The 17817-nt window shown below is 37.3% G+C and overlaps 1 protein-coding gene across 12 annotated transcripts in view; it reads right to left on the bottom strand.

The window, feature by feature from the left end:
- Positions 1–17817, bottom strand: part of LOC139142549 (ankyrin repeat domain-containing protein 6-like) — a 54252-nt gene that overhangs the window by 6006 nt on the left and 30429 nt on the right. For 5 of the 12 annotated variants that reach the window (XR_011554417.1, XM_070712510.1, XM_070712511.1 and 2 more), the window contains 8 exons: positions 10824–10925; positions 10289–10387; positions 9772–9870; positions 9519–9617; positions 8968–9045; positions 8427–8480; positions 6635–6840; positions 5525–5818 (listed from right to left, as the gene is read on the bottom strand). Coding sequence is in view for 9 of the 12 variants with exons in the window: in XM_070712510.1 (XP_070568611.1) it covers positions 5525–5818; positions 6635–6840; positions 8427–8480; positions 8968–9045; positions 9519–9617; positions 9772–9870; positions 10289–10387; positions 10824–10925 (1031 nt within the window). In the remaining 3 variants the exon portion in view is untranslated. The remainder of the gene's footprint in view (positions 1–5524; positions 5819–6634; positions 6841–8426; positions 8481–8967; positions 9046–9518; positions 9618–9771; positions 9871–10288; positions 10388–10823; positions 10926–17817) is intronic. The other 7 variants (XR_011554420.1, XM_070712517.1, XM_070712518.1 and 4 more) reach the window with 4 other exon arrangements.

Raw genomic sequence — 17817 nt, 5'->3', positions numbered from 1 at the left:
TTTGAAATTTGATGACGATAGCATTCTAACACCATTTTGTTTATCAAAGAATATGTACTCTGACTCTGCAAATACTTTACAATGATGCAATAAAGCACTGTAGCTGTGGAATCAGTTTTTAACATGACCAATGTCTGTCTACAAAGCTTAAAAGACATTAATGCCATCTGTGCAGTCTTCAGCATTCAGAGTACCGTGGACTGACACCGCTTGTTTTGAAAATAACTACTCTTAGCTGCCGACCTGTTTTTGTTGTATGTGTGAAGTGTTCTTCACTGGCGCACTTTATAAATAGTAACAATAGTAACACCATTAATGGCCGCACTATAAAAACTGGTCTGTTACATACAGCTCTGTTCTAAGCCTGTGCACATATATGACTATTGTCACAATTATTTTTGGCCTCTAAAACCACCACAGAAGTTCCACTAGGATACAGTTCCCCAGTCGTAAACTTTTTGCCATCTTTCCCGGAATTTTTTTTCCCGAAATTTTTTTTGCCACTGAGCTGACTGCTACAGTCTACAAGGGCTACAATTTGCATGACGAATTGTCGTTCCCTGATTTACATAAACGTAGGACACTTTGTTGTGAGTCAGCACATTATAGTAGAGTTAGGCATATAAAAGCAAGGCTCCTAGCTTAGTTAGGCATCATCAGTACAGCCACAGCAAAACAAACAGTCAATACAGTGTATGTGACTACACGTATAATTAAACGGAGTTCACCCAAGTGCAGTATCAATATTGGATGAGCTTCTCGACATAGAATTAAGTGTTATTGATTTTCTGATTTCTTGATGTCTGTTTACTCAACCTGACAATGCAAATGGGTTTTCACATGTAAAATGTAGCCACCGCTTTTCTTTATGTATCTAATCTTTTTTCCTCCACAAATCGATAAGGTGTCCGCCATTAAACAGTTTAAGTCAGAAGTCAAACGATCATTGGCTTCTGTGTTAAACTTTTATTACGTTTTTATTTGCGCAAACCAAACAGAAAGTCAGACATCTCCTGGGCGTAATGTCTGGCACAAACGATGATGAAACCTTTGATGTACGAAACAGGACACATACACCCCCTCCCTCTCTCCCCCTCTCTCTCTCTATGCACACACACCCCCCAACATATCTTCCTGTCTATTGTATGCAAAAAAGTCCCCCACCAACACAATGGTCAATACTATGAACACACAAGTGTAATGAAGTAAACAGGAATAAATGTAGCTACTACTCGCCAACATTGGGGAAAATTTAACGAGACCAAAATATTTACATTTTTGACAGCTTACTGTGCAGAATTTCACCTTGTCAGGTTGTCAAGGAGGCTGACAATAACTACAAAGTGAACAGGACGACAAACTCCTCCTCTAATTGGCTAATGGACTGGAACAGCTTTTCTCATGGCCAATCAATAACCGTTTTGCATGTAGCGTTAACAATTCATGAAGTTGCACTCCAAATTAAGAAAGACCTCTTCATTTATGGTGTCATTTGCACTGACATGGAAAGTGTTTCACAAACTGGTGCGATAACTGACAAGAATAATGTTGAGAACCTTATCGTATCTGAAACAATATCCTACACATCTCCTGGCCTTTAATTATCTTTTGTCTGCTTGTGTTTTCTGTTCATGTGACTGTGATGTGTACAGTGTTTAATCAGTTTGCTTCTGTAATTGGAATGTTTGTTATCTTGAAGTATAATTGGATTAAGGTGGTTGGAAAGGCTATTTTTGCACCAATTCTTTTCTCAAAGTTAATGTCAAGTTTCAAGTGTTAGAATCAAGATATTTAGTTCAAATTTTCAGGATAACTCCGTTAGTTAATATTTTCTCCAAAGAATATAAAAATTGCATATTTGCAGCCATGATTTTGAAATATGACACCAGTAAATATTAAAATTTAATTTTTCATATTTTTTTTACATATTTGAATTAATAATAATTGGATAGTATTAATATTACCAAAATAGTTATAAATATGTTGACACTATTTATTGTAAGATTGTTACGGGAGGATTTGTAAATAAAATTTGTTTTTATGATTTTACATGGTTTATATATCAAAAAATTATTAAAAATTCTTTCAAATTTCAAAATGTGATTTTTCAAAAAGTACTTCAAATACAGGAAAATTGTGCCGTACAAATCTTATCTGTAACCTTGTTAATAGGCTGTAAAAGTTCCATGTCCATATCTCATTTTAAATTTGGATTATATTGGTATACAATTATGTAGGAAAACTGTTATTCTGTCAAAAATGTTGAAATTAAGCCATATTTGCACCCCTCTTTTGAAGTCATAGAGCAGTTTTTTTTGGTTAATCTCACTTTTGACACCTCTTTGACACTCAAAGAATCTAAAAATGCATTTACAATAGCAGTCACTCACTCTGAATGCCAGCACCGCCTTGTCAAACTTTCCTGAAAAACAGCAAATAATGACTTTCCCTTTTCAAACATTTTATTAAAAGCTAGGGGACCTCTACCATAGTTAATACACTAAGGACTCCCCAACTTCTTCTTATTTGGTCAGTTTTTCAGAAGTTTTAACAGGCTATAACTCTGCAATGCCTTTGTGCCCAAATGTCTAGTTTTTTTTATTCCACAGAGAATGTTGACTACTTTTATATTTTAATAGTTTTGTTGAAATTTATAACTGACGCTCTAGCCTTTCCAACCACCTTAATGCAGTCTCTGGCATGTTCACTCAGCAGGATGTGTTTTAATTATCAGAATACAGAAAAGAAAAATGTAACTTGCCGCTCAAATAGAATGACAGAACAGCCCTGCACTGGGAGGAAATGTGTGATAAGGATTAACATAGCAAACGCAAGATTTGCTTGTTTACTTTGTACACGGGTATGTACATTCAATGACAAATAAAGGCAAAGGTAGCTTTGACTATTGTGAAATACGGGAAAACTAAAATTGTATTCATAAAAATTTGATCACAATCATTTTACATTTGATTCTGATTGATATCATCTGATTTGTAATCATTAAGGGGAAATTTTAGAGTGTGGTGCTGTTCTTACGCATTGCTTTAAAACACTGAGAACTTTGAATGTAAAACTTGACAAGAATTTCTTTCAGGGGAATAATTGTTAGTTAATTGGATGATGTGTCACGGCAATTATCATTTTGTCCTCATTTGTTTACCTTTCAGAGAACCAGGAATATTTGTCTTACAGACACCTAATGTTAATGTTCCTTTTATGAAGACATACAGTAGCAGTGTACTTTGGCGCTGAAAACTCAAAATAGCCAATACTATAAATAACCAATATTATTTTTCTCCAGTTTCTAGAATGTGTTTCATATGACATTTTTGAAATCTGATTTGTGAGTGAAATCTTCACCATGTAGTATTTAACATGATTTTGACAAGGGAAACTTACAGACAAATTTTTACAATGGGATTAATACTGAAAGCCATTTGTTTTGACAGATCAAAAGCCTCATTAGATAAACAGCTCATCAAAGCTTAGAATGGTTTACTTTTTTCATATAAACTAAGCTACGAGAACACAAAAATTGAGAAACATAAAGAGAAAGTTGAGAGGACTACTGACCCAAACACTCAAAACAGTCAGGGTTGCAAACAAAGTCAATAGGGTTTTAGTTAGTACCATTGACCTTGTACAAACACACTGACAAAGGTCATAATTTATCTTCCTTCTGCCGGGTCAGAAGTCAAATTTTCCAGTTGTTATGGGACAGTAAGTAGGGATTAGCAAATCGTAGACACCTTAACAGCCTGGTATCAATCTACAAAAGTTCAAGTTTGGACAAATCTGTGCTTCAGACCTTGAACATGACCAATCGTGATATTTCATGTTATTTTCGACACAAACGATGCTAATATATTATCATTTCTTGATTGTTTACCTTAATTGTTTACCTGATTTTAATTGTGCTGATATGATATTTATCCTATATTATCACTGATATTACCTAGAGTCTGGTGACATGACCACACATGTTGTGGGGCTCCCTAGTAATATTCAGCTTCTGGGGCCACTGAAAATGTCAACTTTATCATTAATTCTTTGCACAACAGGTTCTATCAAGATTTTATAACTGAAGTTCAGCAATATTGAAGACTTGTTTCCCAAGCTATAAAATTAAGTTATGAACTTGATTAGCGCCCTCTAGTATTGTGCAGTCAAGTACTCTCATTGCACTGTGCTGCGCTGGAATGTCTTATCAGTGACATAGATCGTTGTCACGGCTACGGTGACATGTCTCAAGTTGGAATTAAATTCTACGGGACAAGTGGAACCGCTAAACCGCATCAAGTGGGCTACTTCATAGTTCTGGGACAATTAAGCCCTGCACATTTACTTATCCAACACTAGGCTAAACCCTATCTCTAACCCTAGGTCCAGCTGATGGGAGGGAATGTCCATGTGTTATAAAATTCCCAGAGTTAACCGTCATAATACCTTTCATATACAGTCATTATGACAATGTCACAATTAAACAGCAATAAAAAAAATATTCTCACAAATACTTTTCAAATATTATCAATTATATCATACCAGTATATTGATGGCGCAAAGACAGCTATCTGATTGGTCGAGACGCGAAAAGAACCGTGGTATATTGGTGATATGAGCTCTCAGTTGGAGCAAAAAATCCGTTTTTGACGTTCCATGCCAAAATTTCAATATACTGTTATGATATAATAGCAATAAAGCACACCCAGCGATGGTATACCAGTAGATTTTGACCAGTTCACTTCATATATGCACTCGCTATCGCTCGTGCATATATGTCGTTAACTGGTCAAAATCTACTGGTATACCATCGCTGGGTGTGCTTTATTGTTTAAATAGTAAGTGACGAACTTCAAAATAGGTTTGCACATTTTTTCAAAATATTTTCCTTGTGTAAAGAAGCAGTTTATGAAGTAAACTTAAAGCATTTAAATATCACTATATAACAAAAACATGGTGTAACTGTGTTTATTGAATGTGACTAAATTTTCATTGCTTTTTATCAGGTCTTTAAGCGGACCTCACAGCTGAACAAAATTGGTTTCAAAATATTTGTACAAGCTCCAGGCTACATGCAAGGTGGGACACTCAATTGGTTTAATGTTTTAGCAGCTAACTGTTGTGGCTATTCTACCCTTTGCAGTCTCATTTGATTGCAAGTCAATTGCCAGACATGAAACCAACTAACACAGACACAATAAGTTGCCGTAATTATTGTATCATTACACATTAATGTTATGTGTCTGTCTACACTGTGAACTAACAATAAAACATACTGCTAATACAGTGTATCAATTGAGAACACCTGTATAATTCTTGACAGTGCTCCATGGGAAAGTATAATAATCTTCCCAGATATTGTGTTCAGGCAGTACAGCAAAATCAATAGGCACTACATTAATTTTTATAGAGCTATTCAGTTGTTTCCATATTGTACTTCAATAAGCATAACCTTTGTAGGAACATTTCACTTTCAGAATTTTAAAGAGGTACCGCTATTGTAAGCATTTCATGGTTTTCTCACCTCATGGACACTTCCAAATGCGTCTCGGTAATACTCGGAATGTTGGTGTGGATTTCCGGTGATTCTGCCAAGCTGTACGTTCTGGTGGGTCTGTCTTTCCAGGTCCATGGCCCGTTCCAGCGGAGTCTGCCGCTGGCCTTGCAAGTTCTGGTACTGCTGCTCTTGTTGCCGTTGCCATGACCACTGGTTCCAGGCCTGCTGTTGCCATGACATCCCACTCTGCTGTTGCCATGGAGGTCCAAATCCTGACCTCGGGCCATCAGTGGCTGAAAATGCACCAGGACCATGTCCTCTCTGTACAAAAGGCAAGAAAAAAGAAATTGATATCAAGTATTCCTTAATACAGTGTTCCTTATAAGACAGCAAACTTGCTATTTGGCAACAATTTATTCACCTTTATGTTACACCTTTGACCGTGGGCATCTCCACTAAAATCACTTGTTATGCATGGATGATGCCATAACCACCCACTATGAATAATCTTTGAAACTTACCACATTTATGGGTTATAATGATTAACTTAGAATTATGGTTATCAAACTGTTGGCAGCAGTTATCTTACAAAACAGTTGTGAAAACAAAATCATTAAAATTTACACTGAATTACACTTTCACACTTTATCTGTATATGTAAACCTATAGGTAGCTATGTACCGGTATGTATGTAAGTATGTATTGTATGTATGTATGGATGGATGTATGTAGGTAGGTAGGTATATGTGTATGTATATTTGTGTGTGTTCAGTGTGTGTGTGTGTGTGTGTGCGTGTGTGTATGTATGCATGTGTATGTAAGTATGTATGTATGTATGTATGTAAGTATGTATGTATGTATGTACTCTGCATGCATGTCTGTATGTCTGTCTAGGTATATATTTATGTGTAAGTGTGTATGTATCCCATAGGTATGCATGTACACATGTACTGTCCCTGCACACACAAATGGATACAATCCTAACTGCCTTTCTATTCAAGCAAAATTACGATTACGTTCCAGATATTAACACTATACTTCATCACTGCACAGGCAGTGCATCATGGGAATTTGCCTTAACCTTGTGACATACGGGACCAAATTAAGGCCACCTCCCATGATGCATTGCCGGCATACCTGATGAGGTGACGACGATTGCCGCGGCGATGACATGTGGGAGATTTATGTTTTGGCGCAGCCATGTCACCATGGTGCCCTGGCGGAGGATATTGATAGTTTGGATAAGGGTTTACCGAGGTTGGATTGGCTGACGCTGCCTGTGCTCCCATCATGCCTTGCTCAGCTGCTCTGGCTCGTTGCTCTCTTCGTCCCATTACTGGGGTCTGTGGTACGAAGTATGATGGATCTCAATCTTAAATTCATATGACATCTTTTCTATACCGTGGTTACGTACGTACCTGTACTGTACTGATATACATTTTATATTGACTTCTTCCTGACACCACTTATGACAGATTTATTTTAGTATACCTATACGTTATCCTGTCTCATGATAATATGAGTTTGATCAGAATTCTTATTTCATCTGCATGGCTATCGTGTACATAAATGTACTGCGTGTCTTCTAAACCCAATAGTATATGAATTATGTTGAGTAACACATTGTCACATACACATGGAACTTCTTACATGTTAGTTACTGTGATGGTAAATTAGATTTCACCCATTCCCTGATGATTTAGTAATTCTGCGAAATGACATGAGCCGTATGTATCTAGCACACCCTACACCAGTACCTGTCAGTGTCTCCATGCATTCCTGCCTGTTACTCTCTCCGTGTCCAAGGATAGAGTGTGATCAACCCATTTCCCTGTTAGTAATTATGATTGTCCCCTGCCTTGACAGCACTACTGCACTTACCACCTTAGCCAGGAGTATGGCTGGTATCATCCTTTCACTAACAGTGATTGGCTCAAACCAAACAGTATAAACTGGGATGGTTATACTTGTACATTTTGAATCAAGGTTTTATATCCAAATATGATGAAAACTTGAAAGAGAGTATTACGCCGCTAAGTTCTGAGTTATAGAGGTAATGAGACATACAAACATTATGTCCCCCCCCCGACCCCCACTCCTCTTCACTGCTGTACAAATTGGTAGATCTTATCAACCCAATGAAAACAATGAATTATACAACAGTTTAGCAGTAGGGGCAAAAGGGAAAGAACCAGCTATCCCCTTCGGGTTATCTATAGTCATGTGGTTTTCTGATTGTTGTCAGAACTGAAAAAGGAAATATTTTCACAACATTTGCAGTCTGTTTGGAAGAAAACAATGACATCAAAGATAGAATAGTTGGAGGCCTGGTGTTGACACATCACATCTTTCAGTGTGCCTTCCCTTATGATTCTATAATGCACAATTCTGGAAAGATGAATATCCCACATTGATAAAGAATCATTAGCATAAATTTAAATACAACAACAATGCTCATTAATATAATTTGCATAAATTAATACTAATCTGCCCGGTATCTTGCACTAGTTATGATTATGACATCCCTTTATATTTGGGCCACTGTAATTTTGACCCAATAATTAGTAAACACTGACCCTATTTCAGGTCACTTTCATTACCAATCACATAGAGCCATGCCTAGGAGTACCCGTCATGGGCAAATACCTAATTAGTACAATTTCGCCAATTCAGTTGCTCGCATTTATTACGTCCATTTGATGGTATGAGAGTGTTTAGTCGTGGTTATAGCAAGGCATGCTGGGAGCATACGCGGCAGTAACAGGCTATTTGCGCGAAAACTGACCCCCGCCAGGGCGTTAGATGGCAGAAGGTGGAAACAGTCAGCCGTTATTACCGACGGACTGTGCCCGTTTGTGAGTTGAGAAGGGTGCATGGGTACACATGCGGGCTCTGAGGGTGCACATGTGTGCGTGAGAGCAAGTCATACCTGATATTCAGTCGGGTGGTTTCGATGATGCCGTCTAGATCGAGATGTTTGAGCCTAGATAGGAACGGTGTTGTTATTTGTTATTAAAATTATCAGCATAACATTAAGAAAAGAAGAGATATATACTCTTTCAATTAACTTATATAGTAGGAAGACTGAAATTTCATAGCAAGCTTTAATACGGTATACAGTATGCAGATATCATTTCGTGCCTCATTGAGATAGCATTTGACCACAGAAACTTATTTTGTCATATATATTTTTTCTCGTGTCTGTGTATTACCTGAAAACCTAAAACCATGTACAATAGCATATCTGAATCAAAGTGGAGTAATAATGTCTGTATAATAAATATTTCATCCAAATATATGACTTTTGTTCCAAAGGAAATCTGCTTGCAGGATTGTCGCAAGATAGCAGGGAAAGATATTGCAGTAAAATGTGTTATAAACAGCAGTTTTCTGTTGTGTGTTGACTTGCAGCTGGCATTATCACACATCATGAGGACTCTGAATTCGGACACCTTTGCTTGCTGTCTTACCTTTGGTGTACTTGTCATGATTATTATAACCTCAGGATATTCATGGTCCCTGGCCACATCAATTGCAGTCTGTCCTTTCTGTTTTTGCACAAATACACAAAACATTATCAAATACCAGAAATTCAATACAGATTCTTGCAAAAACATGGTTTTCGATACTGCTTCTTGATCATGTGTCATTGTCACATAAAAGGGCACCTGTAAATTTTTCAACTTAAAATTTAACAATTTTACTGTTACTTCTCAATACAATGATCTTACTCTGCTGTTCTAAATTTCAAGAATGTTACATCCTGACATAATATCCTCATGGCATCTTAAAGCCCTTAGCAAATGGTGGACACATCTGAAGTTTTCTAGAGAATGAAAAAAAATTGTGAAGTATGTTAAGGAGTACGTAAAACATGTAGATTATACTAAAAATATCCATTGAATGTTGATCACATTGATAACAAATGCCATACAGTTTTCTTTCACGTGCTATCGTCAGTTTTAGGTGTTAAGGTGGTCACGGCACTATAAAAAGATTACTGCAGAGTGGAAATACCTACATTGTTTTTGATGTTGACATCACAGCCTGCTTCTACCAAGATTTTTGTGATTTTCCGTTTTCCTAGACTGGCAGCAACATGTAGTGGTGTGTTACCATCCTGCAATTGCAATGAAAAATGTTGAAAAAAAATTGTCATTGTACTCTGCAGTGTCATAAAAGTACTCTTTTATTGCATGATGTGATTCTGTCTTTTCCTATAGGCCTATAGCAATAGTTTGAACTGACCCATGAACTATGACCTCCAACCTTACCTTATTGACAGCGTTGATGTCACATTTAGCACTGATCAGGATTCTGCAGCATGTTACGTGACCATGTGTGGCCCCTATGTGAAGAGGTGTCTCGCCATGCTGGGCAAAGAAGAAGAAAACAGCAAACATTAAATATTAAAGAAAGGTGCATCACTTCTCAACCTGAATGTAATATGTTGGAAATCCTGTATAACAGGCTCTGAGCTGCATGGCTTTTGCATCACTCGGCTTTTGACAACATCAAAATAACAAACATCAATTTTCAGTTCTCTATTCGTGAAATATAATGTAAATGTTTGTGCTGTTTCCAGCCCTATGTGGCCCATAGATGAATGTTCTAAAAATACCAAATGTTAAAATTTGATTGACTTCACAGTTGTAAAGACCATGAGTGCTGCCCTGATGTTGGGATATAAACCAGACATCACATGCCTTGAAGCAAGAAGTATGTGGTTTATAGATAGGTATTTCCATCTCATTAAAACTGTGATAATTGAAAGAGGACAGATATACTTACATTATTCCTTGTGTCTGGATGCGTACCATTTCTCAGTAGAACTCTAGCAGATTCATTGTGGCCATTCTGTACTGCCATATGCAATGGTCGCATCCCGCTCTGTTAGAGACAAGAAATGATTTAAAACAGATAGATGAGTCACTTGAAATATGATACAGGCAAATATATTGCATAGAGAAGTCTTCATATGGCAGAAATTGTCATTTATAAGTTTCTGAAATTCTTCATGTGGCAAGAAATTGCAAAATTATACAGTATCCTTGCAAAGAATATATCTATAAAAATGACAGAATACACCGCTGAAATTTCACAAACATATCTTAGTGCTTTCCTTGTCTTGTGCAACAAATCTCAGAAACACTTTATTTTTAGCCGGGTGAGTTTCCTAAAAAGATTATTTCAAAACAAATATTTCATCTTTCAGATAAAAATATCAGAGGGCCTAGTAATTAAAGTCCTGGGGGTAGTCTGCCTTCTACGACAGAAGTATGTGTGTGCAATCATCTAAAAACAAGAGAGTCTGTTTTGAACTCACTCTGTTTGCTGCGTGTACATTGGCTCTTCCATATCCGACAAGGACTTCAACTGATTTGCTGTAACCATTCCATGCTGCTTCATGGAGTGCAGTGTTGCCATTCTGAAAGAGACAGAAGCAATTACAGACACTTCTCAACAATGGGATATTTTTAAACCCCTTTGTTGCTGCCACTCTTGTTTTAAGCCGTATTGTTTCTTTTACAGTTCATCCATGGATTCACACATACATAGCCAACAATAACATGTCAGATTATAAAGCCCACCACCCGCTACGATGTTCTAGCTGTGCTCTCCTTTTTCTCACACAAACAAATACTATTTTCATCCTGTCACAAGTAGACTTTTAGGCATAACTCTTGTGTTGCCCTAGCTAGCCACTTTCTTTTGTGAAATGGGGAGGGTATATTGGGTTGGGGGTGGGGGGAGGATTGAGGGTAGTTTGAAAAGGCTAACACTGTTCTCTTTCACAAAGTGAGTTCTCTGATTTCACGATTGCTCTTGAAAAACTAGATTTTTCAAATATTTTTTTTGCTCTCAAGCACTATGGTAGTGCTTGTTGAAATACGGCTCATGAAATATTTCATGGAATTTATAACAAGAAGAAAGAAACCGACAAGGTCATGTAAAATTACATCATACAAGTGTTTTCTGAAATAGACATGATTAATACATCCTGATGTGTGAAATATTTCAAACTGGCTGCAAATTGTATCGCTGGCATGTTTATGAATTCAATTAAACATAACGCTCAAATACTTCATGAAATGCGTGGAGTAATTTCTGGAATCTGGGATGAGAATTCAAGTGGGTGGAGCAGGCTACTGTAAGTGTAACCGTGAAAGATAAACCAGCAGTGGTTCTTTTCCTCAGTACATTTTTTGCACAGGAATTCTAAATGCTTGGTTGGTGGAAAGCGTTTACAAGTGCATGAAACAGGAATCATGTTTGACAATGGAACAGTGTGGCCTTGAACAGTGAAAGAGTTGCTATTCTGAGTAGAGTGAATGAATGACTCTACGAACGCTGAAATTGCTTTAAGCATATTTGACTACTGGTTTTGTTGACTTGGAATTCTAACTGCAGTGGTTTTTCTGTCAATTAACAATATTTTGCACACAATTACCACTTTTTTCTGCCAACTTTGAACCTAAAGCTAAATAAGCACAAGGACAAAAACAAGCAATAAGACAAACACCATCACAAACCATGATGGCATGAAATACAACACCGGAGAACAGAGATCTTTACAGTGTTTCTGTTTAGGACTAAAATAAACTGAACTTATAAATCAATTTATTTTGGTTTACAAAACCTTGTCCTCAAGGTAGATACCCTCTTAAAATGAGATTAATATATTGACGGATATTCTAAAGTAAACACGATGGAGGAATGCAAGGTTCCATAGTAAAATAATGTGCCAAAGTACATGTATGAGTTGTAAAAATCAGCTTACTTGTTATCTTTTCTGTGAGTGTTTTTATCATTAAGTTTGCAATGTACTTTATTCACAGTCTACAATACGTTGGAGTTTCTTCCCATCAAATATGATAGTTTACACCTAAGAATTTTGAAAAGTCAGTTGATCAACAAGTTTGACGAAAAGATATTCCAAACATGACTATTTGCGCATGAGATTTGCAATTTAATAAGTCCGTGTAGAAAATTGTGATCATGTGCCAGTAATTATATCACAAATGTAATTCAAGATCATTTTTGAAAGTGAAATTTGCCATAGCACTATGTGCAGAATGTTCAAATGAGTTAATGTTGAACACAACTTTAAGATTCACAGTGTTGTATATGTTGAATGTATATTTGATAATGGTTTGTGATGTTGTAAGGATGATTGTTGATACCATAGGCCCCTAAACAAATGAGAGATTGCTGGCCTGACAACCCATGATGTAAGGTAATACCTATATCAATGCTACAAGGCCAGTGGCTTGACACTTTTCAGCCTTTGGCCTGAACCACTAACCCAGTAAGTTGAGTGACTGTGCATTGCATTGGTAATGGTAATACAAGCCAAATAAACTTTCCAATTCAAAGAGGAAAAAGTGAAACCATTACCTAAACAGTCTGAAAACATTTACATCTTGAGTAACCTTACTCGTGCAGCAGATTTCAACTCTTACATACAGAACTAAATAGACCACAGGATTGCAAATACAGTAGTTTACAGTACCGTATCTTGTACCAATATTTACAAATAACATATCTGTTCTATTCAATCTCAAATCTCTCCATCAGTTTTTTTTTTGGCAAACATTCAATATTGTAGCTACACAGGTCAATATAAGCATTTATGGTAAATTATAGTTTTTGTAAAAATCTGTATTACTCTTCCAGTCCCTGCACACATGTATTCATATTGACTTATTTGTACAGTCACAAAGACTTTCATGTACATGTACATCTGTAACTTGAATTTCTTGAAGTTGAAATCTGAAGGCTGGTAAAGTAAGTACATATACTTGTTTACAAATGTGTCACCTGGCATAAAAGAAAGCATACTTTCCTATATTTGTTTAAATATTTATTTATTTACTAATTAATTTTTATCTTTATTTTATAAACTTCTTTCTTGATCGCTTGGGAGAATACACACATCAGTGAGAGGTCAAAGGTCAAAGCCTGATTGGTGAGAAGGCTAGGTATGGAATTTCTCTCTGTGCGTGTGGAAGTTCCTATCGACCCATGCTATTGCAGTATATCACCCAGTGAGTCAGGCTAGCTGTGTTTTCATTATAGTTTTAAGGGAATTAAGTTTATTTTCTTCAAACATGAATGACTGAAACCCTCCCCACTGAGCCAAATCAATAGCACAGATCATCCTAGGTGGCCGCTACTCATTTAATTACAAAATGACCTAGAATTCCTTTTACTTGTAGAATCAATTCTTACAGATGATCAATGTTGGTTACCTACAGCCTTTGTTCTGTCTATCAGAGTTCATTGTGACACCCAATGATGGTTTAGTAAGTCAGTCTGCATGAATGGACTTGAACGGACTACATCATTGTCGTGGTCAGGAGTGACTTACACTGCCCTGGGGGGCGGAGCAACTATTATGTGTTTTGAACCAGGGATAATGCGTTTTCATCCTCTCAGATAGTTGTATTGGAGGAATTTTCCTCAAGGACACCTGTGGGGCTGTTAATAGTTCCCTCTTTAATATATTTATGAAGCTCTAGATGGTGGGTACTTGAGTCGGAATTTCACACGCTCATATCTATTGTAGAAGACAAGGAATTAGTATACTGGGTGATATTTTCTCAGTATGCTCTCACCTTTTTGATCAAGGCTAATTTCATTATGTTGACTGTTACACAATGAATATATTTAAGCTGGATCAACTTAGATTATACTGTAGTTATACATTATCTGAATGATATTCTTGTCTTCTGAATGATCTAAGTGATTTTCACAATGAAGTGCTGAGCAAAGTTCTAACTTTTGAACTATCTGAGTGAATCATTTTATTCCCAACTTCTGAACTATCTGTGTGATATTTGCAACTTCTCAACTATCAGCGAGATATTTTCAACTTCTAAACTATCAGGAGATATCCTAGCACACCTTCTCAACTATAAGAGAGGTACATGTATTCTCACGTTCTCAACTGTCAGACAGATACTCTCAACTTCTGAACTATCAGAGAAATATTCTCAACTTCTGAACTATCAGAGAGATATTCTCAACTTCTGAACTATCAGAGAGATATTCTCAACTTCTGAACTATCAGAGAGATATTCTCAACTTCTGAACTATCAGAGAGATAATCAGATATTCTCAACTTTTGAACTATCAGAAAGACATTCTCACTTTCTAAATTATCTGAGAGATATTCTCAACTTCTGAACCATCACAGAGATCAGGGTTTTACATGACGCGCATTTCTGCGTCCTTTACGCATAAAACCGGACCCAGGACCCCTCAAAAACTAAACTACGCGTCCCTTCGGACGCACAATATCTGTTCCTGGTGTATATCTCGCGAAGCTGCTGAACACGTAAAACACATCCCAGTAAACCTTACCGACCCCATACTTTAATAGAATGCTCCGTAGTGCATTGGCCTCCACTGTTTGATGACCAATGGTACCCGCGGAAACAAATTTTACTACCGTAAAAAGTGACTTTCAAATGTAAACTGATTCTTAATTGGTCGATTTCTTGTTGCGGCGATCAATACTGTTTATGCATTATGGCGGGTCGTGTCAAATACCCAAAACAAGCCGATCTGCGAAAGTTTTTCGACGGCCGCAGCAACCAGCACGATGTAGGTTCGGTCGAGGCCGAAACAGCAGCTACGCCATGCGATACTGATACATCAGATCCCCCGGCCAAGTCAGCAAAATTACGAACATTCAACAGAAGTTGGCTCGATAGATTTAAATGGCTTCGATATTCTGAAGAGCGAAACGTCATGGAATGCGATGCATGTTTGAAATCGAATGTTACATGCCCATTCACGGAAGGTTGTTCTAATTTTCAACATTCAACTCTCACTCGTCATCAGGACTCGAAAAGTCATCTCACAAGTGCTAAAATCCTAAGCTTGAGGTCACAATTTACTACTGCTCGCAAATCTGCAGAGGACCGGCAGGTACCTAGGTGCAGGGTATGAGTAACGAACTCGAGGCGTACGCTGCACAATTACGTACTGTTTACCTGATTGCTAAACGTGACCTTCCGTGCGATGTATTCACTGACATCATGCATCTACAGAATCTGAACGGCGTAGACATTGAATATTACAAACGTCCTCAGATAGTTATGGAGTTTGAAGAGTGTATTCAACGTGTGATCGAGAAGTCCCTGATTCATAGCATACATGCAACTTGCAAGTGATTTCATCGGTATAATGTTGGATGAGACTTGTGACATAACCGTTCATAAGAAACTTGCCATATATGTTCGATATATTCAGAATGGCGAGGCGAATGTTTCTTTCCTCGGTAACCAGCAAATTGCCACTGCTGCAGGGATCGAAAACGCCTTGATTGAATTTTTGACTAGGAAAGAAATCTGTGACGCGGCCGTAGACAAAATATATGGACTGGGAACAGACGGGGCGGCCGTAATGACCGGTCGTTTGAACGGGTTGGGTGCAAAATTAAAGCCAGCAATCCCAACCTTGTTCAAGTGCATTGTGTTGCACATCGATTGAATCTTGCTGCTTCTCAAGCAGGCAGAGAATGAGATATTGAATATTGCAAAGAATATCATAATATAATCCATTCATTGTATAATACTTTAATGACTTTAGTGTGAGATATGACACACTTAGAGAAATTCAAACTCTGTTGAATGGGAAGGCAAAACAAATTACTGAGCCTACATCTGTTCGCTGGTTGTCGGTTGAATCAGCTGTCAAGATGATTTTCATCAGTTTTGAGCCAATTGCCTTGGCACTTGCAAGTGACAAAAAGGGGAAAGGCTGATGGGCTGTTGAAATTTGTCTCCAATTCATTGTTTCTGCTATTCACTGCCTTATTGATTGATGTCCTTACTGTGATTGGAATTTTGAGCCTTACATTTCAGAAAGATTCTGTCAACCTATCCCATATCAAAAAAAGTGTTCAGTCTACTAGGGACACATTGAATACAATGACTAATGATTCACACACTGTCAGAGAAGTCTTTAATGCTTTGGGTGATGTTCCTGGCAATGGTCAGAAAACACATACAAAAACATTAAAATCACTTACAATCAGCCACTCAGACAGAGCTTCTGTAGTGTACGAGAAAATTATATCAACAAACTACTGCAGAATTTAGATTGCAGATTTCCAGATGATGAGATGAATATTCTGGAATGTTTTGATGTAATTCTAAACCCACACAGATATCCTGAAAATTTGGCCAACCTACCTGACTATGGGGTCAACCAGCTTGATCAACTGTTGAATCATCATAACAATACACCAGGTATTGATGCTGATAGAGCTAGGGCACACTTTCTTGTTTACAAACACTTCACAAGATCTCACACGGACGCACTGAATTTTGATATGTATATCAAGCTGTTGCTAACTGATTTTACAGAGGAGTATCCCGATCTTGCCATTCTTGCTAAAATTGCTCTTGTTATACCAGTGTCCTCTGCCCCATGTGAAAGGGGCTTTTCAGTACAAAATGCCATCAACAGAGGGCACAAAATAGACTCAATCCTCAAAGGCTTAATAGACTAATGTTCATCAAACTGGTTGGCCCCATCACAGATGATTTTGACTTCATAAACAATGCTAGGTTATTTGCTGAAGGAGCTGCTGGCAGAGTGTGAACTCAACCTACTGGACTTGCTAGGTGAATGCCATTTCAGAGTATGAAATTACTTACCTTCTTGTCAATTTGACAAATTTGAATACTTGTTCAAATTTCACAACTTTGTGACTTGTCATTAAAGTTATGAGATCATTTCAATTATGAATAGTGTTCTTTGAATTGATCAATGAGGGACCTCAGTATGAACTAGAATTTTCATGTAAGAATAATTTTAAGAAATGCGCAACCATTTGCCGTGTGTTATAACACTAATTGAACACAGTGAAGACCATGGCATGGATAAACATAAAATATTCTTTGAAATAAATTGGGACCCCCATATTTTGATGTAGGACTCCCATTTTCTAACACCAGGGGTCCCAGGGACTCTCAAAAGTAAAAAGTGATGTAAAACCCTGCAGAGATATTCTCAAACTCTGAACTATGATAGAGTATTCTCAACTTCTAAACTACCAGAGAGATTTTCTCAATTTCTGAACTCAGTGCTAAACTTTACACTAGCCAAGTGATATTTTTCAACTAAATGTAAACAAAATGACATCCAAGAAACCAACAAATGTTCAAAAGCTCTGCATAGAGGCAGCGTTGTTCCCTAGAGTTGATTAAAGTTTGGAAAAAATTGGAATGACACTCCAATTACTGCAAATTGTCAAAGAGGAGTAAAATAATATACTGGTACATCCATTGATCAAATGACATTGA

This window comes from Ptychodera flava, chromosome 10 (genome assembly GCF_041260155.1).
Source record: "Ptychodera flava strain L36383 chromosome 10, AS_Pfla_20210202, whole genome shotgun sequence".
In the NCBI taxonomy this organism is placed as follows: Eukaryota; Metazoa; Hemichordata; class Enteropneusta; family Ptychoderidae; genus Ptychodera; species Ptychodera flava.
The sequence above is the reverse complement of the archived record's forward strand: the minus strand, read 5'-3'. Positions and strand labels throughout refer to the sequence as shown.